General features: G+C 50.9%; 1 protein-coding gene across 1 annotated transcript in view; it reads right to left on the bottom strand.

Moving 5' to 3' along the window:
• Positions 1-1161: 1161 nt before the first annotated feature.
• The window catches only part of ZYX (zyxin), a 102695-nt gene continuing 93502 nt past the window's right edge, over positions 1162-10354 (bottom strand). The window contains exon 10 of the mRNA XM_069242661.1: positions 1162-2904. Within this exon, the coding sequence (XP_069098762.1) occupies positions 2794-2904 (111 nt within the window). The 3' untranslated portion in view covers positions 1162-2793. The remainder of the gene's footprint in view (positions 2905-10354) is intronic.

The raw sequence follows: 10354 nt of genomic DNA, 5'->3' as shown, positions 1-10354 counted from the left end.
TGGGGCCGACCATAGAAAAGAGACATTTCCTTACACTGCCAGATTTCTTTCGGATTTTGCTGCTCATTTGGAACTTAAAATATTTTTGATTCTGTCCATTATTCTTCACTGGCCCCATTACCGAGCGCCCTTCGTGGCCATGGCCTTACAATGTCTGCACAGTGACCCCTTCTGAATGTTTGTAATAAATCATTCAGAATTTCTACTTCTAACCTAGAACTCATTTATGGACTGTCCTTCTGTGATCCTGTTGTGATATGCTGCGTTGCACCTCATCTTGGGACACATTGCCTTATGAAATTGAGGTTTAACACTGGTCCCAATCCAAGGGGCGTGCTGCTGCGGTGCCTTTTGGCGTGTAATATTGTAGGGGTCCCGGTCGCCCACACTCTTCCATGGCTTCTGCATATCTCTGGCACCGCAGGACCAACCACGCTCTCTGCCACTCGCGACAACTGATTGAGCCCTGATTGATGCAGTTGCCAGGGTTGAAAAGTTCTTTTGCTTCAACCTCTTCACGACGGGCTCCGCGGGACCCTCCGATGGGCTTCACGGACTATTTCGGGATTGCTTCTTACTTCCTGCTTCGTCTGGGGAGAGTGATCGCTTAAAACAATTCCCACATTTTCATTTTATTCTTAATTAAATGTTCTCTTTGTAGTTACTTGGACAGTGAGCGGAAGCTCTTTTTTGTGGACTGCAGTTGTCTGGTTGAATGTTACACACCAGAGATGCATCTCCAAGGTCTGCTTGGCTGCCCAAGCCAAGCTACTGAATGTGAGGTGAAGTTTGGTCTTTGCTCCCCTCTAAACCGGCCCTGGAGAGGAGGGAGGAATTTCAACCAAACCTCTAATCATGACTGTGCTTTGGATCCCAATGCTCGACAGTGCATTTGTTTTACAGATGTAATGGACAGCTGGGTAACACAACGTTGAATTGTTGCATCGGTGCCTCTCATACTCAGGAAGGACCGGTCTACCGCAGTCGGTGGTGGATATCAGGCTTGTGGACTGAATCCATGAAACATCCCAGCAGGCTCCCATGGACTGCAAGGGAGAGGCCGGCTATGCACACACTACAGAGGGTCTCACGCATGCATGCATTACGCCCAAGCCATGGGCTTCCCAACACTTACTCTTGATAGACACCAGGAGGCAGAAGGATAAAGAAAAGTCTTTTATTTGATTTATATACATTGGGTGGATTACCCAGTACAATCTATATCCAGTTGTTCAAGCAAGTTCAAGAGGGTCTTCAACAAAGAAACCCCCAGGAATGTAAACGCAAGGGACACGTCTCTCTGCGGCTCCCTGAAGAGTGTGGAGAGCTCTTCCTGGGGTGTAGTTTTGACTCTCATTCTTGGCAAAAATTTTTTATAGAAAGAGCAGAAAAAGGTACAAAATAGAAGCAGAAAAACAAAACCAAATCACTCATTCAGAACTTCCAGTCACCTAAGCTATCACTCTAATCCTCCCCCAACCTGGACACAGACTCTACTACAAGTTGTGGAGTTGTCCTCCCCGTGCCGCTCGCCCCCCCCCCCTTCAAGAGGGCAAGCACTGCACGAGTAGCAGCAAAGTTCTACTTTCAGATAACACGTTTGCATAGCGGTTAGAAAAGCGGAGAGAAGGTGTTCCCACACAGAAGGAATGAACTATCCGTGGAGGGACCAGTGGGTGTCCCTTCACTGAAGGAATGAGGACTGAACCATTAGTGGAGGGGCCAGTGGGTGTCCCACCACTGAAGGAATGAGGACTGAACCGTTAGTGGAGGTGCCAGTGGGTGTCCCACCACTGAAGGAATGAGGAGTGAACCATTAGTGGAGGAGCCAGTGGGTGTCCCACCACTGAAGGAATGAGGACTGAACCATTAGTGGAGAAGCCAGTGGGTGCCCCTTCACTTAAGGAATGAGGGCTGAGCTATTAGAGGGGACCGAGGCTCCCTCTACACTGAAGGAATGAGGAGTGAACCATTACAGGATGGGCCAATGGGTGTCACTTCACTGAAGGAATGAGGACTGAACCATTAATGGAGGGGCCAGTGGGTGTCCCTTCACTGAAGGAATGAGGGCTGAGTTATTAGAGGGGACCAGAGGCTGCCTCTACACTGAAGGAATGAGGAGTGAACCATTACAGGATGGGCCAATGGGTGTCACTTCACTGAAGGAATGTGGACTGAACCATTAGTGGAGGAGCCAGTGGGTGTCCATCCACTGAAGGAATGAGGAGTAAACCATTAGAGGAGGGGCAATGGGGTGTCCCTACACTGAAGGAATGAATCACTAAGTAGAAGCAGAGGCACTGACTGTTCCTACACAGGAGGACTGAACTATTAGAGGAGGGGAGGCGGTGCCTCTGATGTGAAGGATTGAACCATTTGAAAGAAGAGTGGGGGCCTAGGCTGTCCCACACAGAAGGGATGAGCTGTAAGCAGAGCTGGCTATGGCTGTTCCAACAGAGAGGAAACTGTAGAGGAGAGTGACTGTTGCAAGACTGCAGGAATGGACCTCTGGGGGAGAAGGTGGCTGACCTCACAGTACAGAGAGGATCCACTGGGAAGGGGACTAGGGATTCCCTGTGAAGTATGGTGGAGCCATAGTTAAAAGGGAGGAGGTTTACCCACACTGAAGGAAAAGAATAAAGGACCCATTCCAAGAGGTGGAGTGGTGGCCTGCGGTGGTCTGTGTTCTTTGCTGTGGTTCTGAGAGACACCCAGCGAAGGATGAAATGTCCCACGGCTCAGGCTCATGTCAGGCGGCCTGCCAGGTGCGACTCCTGCTCCAGGGCTAGAATCTCACCGAGAAGCCTTCACGCGGCTCGTGTGGCATCTGATGCACAGGACGTGGCCGTCCAGAGGGTAGCAGCCACTTTCATCTGCCTCGATGGAAAGAAGTTTCCCACAGTCCTGTAGGGCGAGAGTAAGAACAGGAACAAATTGTTAGGACATAGTCCGAGATAGGACAAGGGCCGAGGTCATGAAGAAGCTACAGGCCAGCTGCACTGATTTGGAATTTAACATACATTTACATGTTTGCTTTTTGAAACATTATTGGTGGATCCAGAACAGTCCGACTTATTGTCACGCGTGCCTGTTGGCCTCAAAAGAGACAGTGTCTAAGTGGACTCATCTGAGGTGAAGTGCTAATCTACCTTGCTGTTATATTGCAAAAATCTGACTTACCTGTAATACTGGAGTTACAGCTTGAAATCTGTAACTGATTTACATGCTTGTATAATCTAGTAGTCCAATGTGTTTCAGTAAGAACCTAGTTACCTGTAACAGTGTTTCCAGCCGGAGGCTCTTCTAGGTACAAATGATGGACTTTGTCCACCATCCAGAGGTTGGATGGAAGTCCTTCTACTATGTAGATTTGTTTACTATTCTTGTCAACGTAGGCGGAGTCATTAGGACTAACATTGAAGGGCCCTTAAACCCTCCGAATCCAAATATAAAAATTCCTATCTCGATCCTTCTCCACCGGTGGGAACTCAGGATATAGCCGGAATTAGACCCTTGCTGTGAAATTGAAATGAGGCCCACCAATCCCCTCAACTCCTGGCGCTCTTCAGATCAATGTGTTTAGCCGCAGTGAGATTATCTCGGCCTTTATCATCACATTGATGAAGGCAGAAAACAAGTGTTGCCAGCATGAAAGGAAAATGCTACTTACGTGAAACAACTGGTTTGCACCTCAATGGGATTTAGATTTATAGCGTTGGAGCAGTTTTTTGCTCAAACGTTCAACAGCAAATTTCAAGGATGTGGTTGAAGCGAGAGTGGGCTCAGCCCCGGTGTAAGGTGTCACTGTAATGCCATCATCACGGGAGGTCCTGTGCCGCCAGAGCCACTGGTCTGCATACAGCACACGGTGCAAGGGACATCCCTTGTGGCTGAGAGTGACAGGGTTACATCGACATTGTAGGACGTTAGCTCTGTATATACTATCTCAAAGTGAGAGCTAGTGTGCACAGAGTCCAAGGGTTCCCCTTAGAGGTAAGATAGTGGCAAAAAGAGATAATACTTGTAGGAGGCTGGACTGGCTTGTAGTGAGTACCAAGGGGTACTTGCACCTTGCACCAGGCCCAGTTATCCCTTATTAGTGTATAGGGTGTCTAGCAGCTTAGGCTGATAGATAATGGTAGCTTAGCAGAGCAGCTTAGGCTGAACTAGGAGACGTGTGAAGCTACTACAGTACCACTTAGTGTCATATGCACAATATCATAAGAAAACACAATACACAGTTATACTAAAAATAAAGGTACTTTATTTTTATGACAATATGCCAAAGTATCTTAGAGTGTACCCTCAGTGAGAGGATAGGAAATATACACAAGATATATATACACAATAGCAAAAATATGCAGTATAGTCTTAGAAAACAGTGCAAACAATGTATATTTACAATAGGATGCAATGGGGAAACATAGGGATAGGGGCAACACAAACCATATACTCCAAAAGTGGAATGCGAACCACGAATGGACCCCAAACCTATGTGACCTTGTAGAGGGTCGCTGGGACTATTAGAAAATAGTGAGAGTTAGAAAAATAACCCTCCCCAAGACCCTGAAAAGTGAGTGCAAAGTGCACTAAAGTTCCCCTAAGGACCAAGAAGTCGTGTTAGAGGAATAATGCAGGAAAGACACAAACCAGCAATGCAACAACTGTGGATTTCCAATCTAGGGTACCTGTGGAACAAGGGGACCAAGTCCAAAAGTCACAAGCAAGTCGGAGATGGGCAGATGCCCAGGAAATGCCAGCTGCGGGTGCAAAGAAGCTTCGACTGGACAGAAGAAGCTGAGGTTTCTGCAGGAACGAAAAGGGCTAGAGACTTCCCCTTTGGTGGACGGATCCCTCTCGCCTTGGAGAGTCGTGCAGAAGTGTTTTCCCGCCGGAAGGACGCAAACAAGCCTTGCTACACGCAAATCGTGCGTTTGGCGTTTTTGGACGCTACTGGGGCCCAGGAGGGACCAGGAGGTCGCAAATTGGACCTGAAGAGAGAGGGGACGTCGAGCAAGACAAAGAGCCCTCACTGAAGCAGGTAGCACCCGGAGAAGTGCCAGAAACAGGCACTACGAGGATGCGTGAAACGGTGCTCCCCGAAGTTGCACAAAGGAGTCCCACGTCGCCGGAGACCAACTTAGAAAGTCGTGCAATGCAGGTTAGAGTGCCGTGGACCCAGGCTTGGCTGTGCACGAAGGATTTCCGCCGGAAGTGCACAGGGTCCGGAGTAGCTGCAAAGTCGCGGTTCCCAGCAATGCAGCCCAGCGAGGTGAGGCAAGGACTTACCTCCACCAAACTTGGGCTGAAGAGTCACTGGACTGTGGGGGTCACTTGGACAGCGTCGCTGGATTCGAGGGACCTCGCTCGTCGTGCTGAGAGGAGACCCAAGGGACCGGTAATGCAGCTTTTTGGTGCCTGCGGTTGCAGGGGGAAGATTCCGTCGACCCACGGGAGATTTCTTCGGAGCTTCTGGTGCAGAGAGGAGGCAGACTACCCCCACAGCATGCACAAGCAGGAAAACAGTCGAGAAGGCGGCAGGATCAGCGTTACAGAGTTGCAGTAGTCGTCTTTGCTACTATGTTGCAGGTTTGCAGGCTTCCAGCGCGGTCAGCGGTCGATTCCTTATCAGAAGGTGAAGAGGGAGATGCAGAGGAACTCGGCTGAGCTCATGCATTCGTTATCTAAAGTTTCCCCAGAGACAGAGACCCTAAATAGCCAGAAAAGAGGGTTTGGCTACCTAGGAGAGAGGAAAGGCTACTAACACCTGAAGGAGCCTATCAGCAGGAGTCTCTGACGTCACCTGGTGGCACTGGCCACTCAGAGCAGTCCAGTGTGCCAGCAGCACCTCTGTTTCCAAGATGGCAGAGGTCTGGAGCACACTGGAGGAGCTCTGGACACCTCCCAGGGGAGGTGCAGGTCAGGGGAGTGGTCACTCCCCTTTCCTTTGTCCAGTTTCGCGCCAGAGCAGGGGCTAAGGGGTCCCTGAACCGGTGTAGACTGGCTTATGCAGAATTGGGCACATCTGTGCCCAACAAAGCATTTCCAGAGGCTGGGGGAGGCTACTCCTCCCCTGCCTTCACACCATTTTCCAAAGGGAGAGGGTGTCACACCCTCTCTCAGAGGAAGTTCTTTGTTCTGCCATCCTGGGCCAGGCCTGGCTGGACCCCAGGAGGGCAGCTGCCTGTCTGAGGGGTTGGCAGCAGCAGCAGCTGCAGTGAAACCCCAGGAAGGGTAGTTTGGCAGTACCAGGGTCTGTGCTACAGACCACTGGGATCATGGGATTGTGCCAACTATGCCAGGATGGCATAGAGGGGGCAATTCCATGATCATAGACATGTTACATGGCCATATTCGGAGTTACCATGGTGAAGCTACATATAGGTAGTGACCTATATGTAGTGCACGCGTGTAATGGTGTCCCCGCACTCACAAAGTTCAGGGAATTGGCTCTGAACAATGTGGGGGCACCTTGGCTAGTGCCAGGGTGCCCTCACACTAAGTAACTTTGCACCTAACCTTTACCAGGTAAAGGTTAGACATATAGGTGACTTATAAGTTACTTAAGTGCAGTGTAAAATGGCTGTGAAATAACGTGGACGTTATTTCACTCAGGCTGCAGTGGCAGGCCTGTGTAAGAATTGTCAGAGCTCCCTATGGGTGGCAAAAGAATTGCTGCAGCCCATAGGGATCTCCTGGAACCCCAATACCCTGGGTACCTCAGTACCATATACTAGGGAATTATAAGGGTGTTCCAGTAAGCCAATGTGAATTGGTAAAAATGGTCACTAGCCTGTCAGTGACAATTTGAAAGTAATGAGAGAGCATAACCACTGAGGTTCTGGTTAGCAGAGCCTCAGTGAGACAGTTAGGCACCACACAGGGAACATATATATGCACACCTATGAGCACTGGGGCCCTGTGTGACAGGGTCCCAGTGACACATACATATAGGCCACAAACCTATGAGCACTGGGGTCCTGACCAGCAGGATCCCAGTGACACATAACAAACATACTGAAAACATAGTGTTTTCACTATGAGCACTGAGGCCTGGCTATCAGGATCCCAGTGAGACAGTGAAAACAGTGACAAACACCCTGACATACACTCACAAACAGGCCAAAAGTGGGGGTAACAAGGCTAGAAAGAGGCTACCTTCTCACAATACTAATGCTCTATTTTGTGGTAGTGTGGTCGAGCAGTAGGCTTATCAGAGGGTAGTGTTAAGCATTTGTTGTACACACACAGGCAATAAATGAGGAACACACACTCAAAGACTTACTCCAGGCCAATAGGTTTTAAATAGAAAAAGATCTTTTCTTTATTTTAGAACCACAAAATTTGAGGTAAGTACATAAAATGCAAGGTACTCCACACAGGTAAGTTAGGAACTTTGAATTAGAGCAATAGCATACACAGTTTTAGTTAAAATGGCAATGAGCTATTTTAAAAGTGGACACAGTGCAAAAATCAACAGTTCCTGGGGGAGGTACGTTTTGTTAAGTTTCTCAGGTAAGTAAAGCACTTACAAGTTCAGTATCCTGGGCATAGGAAGCCCACCGTTGGGGGTTCAAGGCAACCCTAAAGTCCCCGCACCAGCAACACAGGGCCGGTCATGTGCAGAGGTCAAAGGAGAGCCCAAAACACATAGGCGCCTACGAAGAACAGGGGTGCTCTGGTTCCGGTCTGCTGGCAGGTAAGTACCTGAATCCTCAGGGAGCAGACCAGGGGAGGTTTTTGTAGAGCACCAGGGGGGACACCAACAGGCACACAAAACACACCCTCTGCGGCACAGGGGCGACCGGGTGCGTGTGCAAAGTAAGCGTCAGGTTTGCTGTAGGAAGCAATGGAGGTCCCCGGGGGTCACTTAGGCGATGCTGGCAGGGCACGGGGGGCTTCTCCGGCCAGCCACCGACTGGGCTAGGAAGAGGGCCGCCTGCTGGTCACTCCTGCACTGGAGGTTGGTTCCTCTTGGTCCTGGGGGCTGCAGGTGCAGTGCTTGTTCCAGGCATCGGGTTTCCTGTTACCAGGCAGTCGCGGTCAGGGGGAGCCTCTGGATCCTCTCTGCAGGCGTCGCTGTGGGGGTGCAGGGGGGTCGTCTCAGGTTACTCACGTCATCGCAGTCACCTGGGAGTCCTCTCTGCAGCGTTAGTTCTCTGGAGCTCGAGCCGGGGCGTTGGGTGCAGAGTGAGAAGTCTCATGCTTCCGGCGGGAAGGGAGAGTATTTTCAATGTTGCTTTAAAGTTGCCAACATGTTGCAGTCTGTGAACAGTGCCGCTTTTCTCAGGAGTTTCTTGGTCCTTCAGGTTCAGGGCAGTCCTCGGAGTCCTAAGAGGTCGGTGGTCCCTGTAGGATGCGTCGCTGTGCAGGTTCTTTGAGCCTGGAGACAGGCTGGTAGGGCTGGGGCTAAGTCAGTTGTCGTCTACGTCATCTCTGCGGGGCTTTCAGGTCAGCAGTCCTTCTTTGTGTAGGTTGCAGGAATCTGTTTTCCCGGGTTCAGGGTCGCCCCTAAATACTAAATTTAGGGGTGTGTTTTAGGTCTGGGAGGGTGGCTACACCCTCTTTGAGCCTCCTCCCTGAGGGGAGGGGGGCACATCCCTAGTCCTATTGGGGGAACCCTCCAATCTCAAGATGGAGGATTTCTAAAGGAAGTGGTCACCTCAGCTCAGGACACCTTAGGGGCTGTCCTGGCTGGCGGGTGACTCCTCCTTGTTTTTCTAACTATCTCCTCCAGTCTTGCCGCCAAAAGTGGGGGCAGTGGCCGACATCTCCGCTAGCTGGGGTGCAGTAACAAAAGGCATGAGCCTTTGAGGCTCACCGCCAGGTGTTGCAGCTCCTGCAAGGGGAGGGGAGAAGCACCTCCACCCAGTACAGGCTTTGTTCCTGGCCACAGAGTGACAAAGGCACTCACCCCATGTGGCCAGAAACTCGTCTGGTTGTGGCAGGCTGGCAGAAACTGGTCAGTCTAGCACTAGGAGTCGGACTGGTATTGAGGGGGCATCTCTGAGATGCCCTCTGGGTGTATGTTACAATACATTCCACACTGGCATCAGTGTGCATTTATTGTGCTGAGAAGTATGATACCAAACTTCCCAGTTTTCAGTGTAGCCATTATGGAACTGTGGAGTTTGTGTTTGACAAACTCCCAGACCATATACTCTTATGGCTACCCAATGTCTAAGCACAATCAATGGGGTCCTGGTTAGCAGGATCCCGGTAAACATAGTCAAACACACTGACAACAGGCAGAACATGTGGTAACCATGCCAAGAAGAGGTTACTTTCCTACACTTGTGACCCAGAGTGACACACTGCACATCCCTGAAGTCTGCTCACCTTTCACCACAGACTCTGTAGAGGGTGGCCAGTGGGGTCTTGTGGGATGATGTGGGGTCTTGCGGGATCATGTGGATCTTGTGGGATCATTGGTAGACCCCACCTTTCACCACAGACTCTGGGCAGCCAGTGGGGTCTTGTGGGAACATTGGTGGACCTCACCTCTCACCACAGAATCTGAAGAGGGTGGACAGTGGGGTCTTGTGGGATCATGAGGGGTCTTGTGGGATCATTGGTGGACCCCTCCTTTCATCAGACTCCGGAGGCGGCTGCCAGTGGGGTCTTGTGGGATCATTGGTGGACCCCTCCTTTCACCAGACTCCGGAGGCGGCTGCCAGTAGGGTCTTGTGGGATCATTGGTGGACCTCACCTCTCACCACAGAATCTGAAGAGGGTGGACAGTGGGGTCTTGTGGGATCATGAGGGGTCTTGTGGGATCATTGGTGGACCCCTCCTTTCACCAGACTCCGGAGGCGGCTGCCAGTGGGGTCTTGTGAGATCATTGGTGGACCTCACCTCTCACCACAGAATCTGAAGAGGGTGGACAGTGGGGTCTTGTGGGATCATGAGGGGTCTTGTGGGATCATTGGTGGACCCCTCCTTTCACCAGACTCCGGAGGCTGCTGCCAGTGGGGTCTTGTGGGATCAAGTCCGGTCTTGTGGGATCATTGGTGGACCTCTCCTCTCAGCAGACTCTGACGAGTGCGGCCAGTGGGGCCTTGTGAGATAATTGGTGGACCTTACCTTTCAGCACAGACTCTGAAGAGGGCGGCCAGTGGGGTCTTGTGGGATCATGTGGGGTCTTGTGGGATCATGTGGGATAATTGGTGGACCCCACGTTTGACCACAGACTCCACCCGTACTTGAGACCGAACAATGTCCTGAAGTTTTCACCCCCTTACCAACCCCGACGTGTGATGTGGCTCCAGGACAGGCTCCTGCTGGACAGGCTGCTGGGCCCACGAGGGACAAACCTCCACACATGTCAATGTGTTCAAGAGACTGTTCTGGACTC

This window comes from Pleurodeles waltl, chromosome 7 (assembly GCF_031143425.1).
Source record: "Pleurodeles waltl isolate 20211129_DDA chromosome 7, aPleWal1.hap1.20221129, whole genome shotgun sequence".
Lineage (NCBI taxonomy): Eukaryota > Metazoa > Chordata > Amphibia > Caudata > Salamandridae > Pleurodeles > Pleurodeles waltl.
This window is presented reverse-complemented; position numbering and strand designations above follow the sequence as displayed.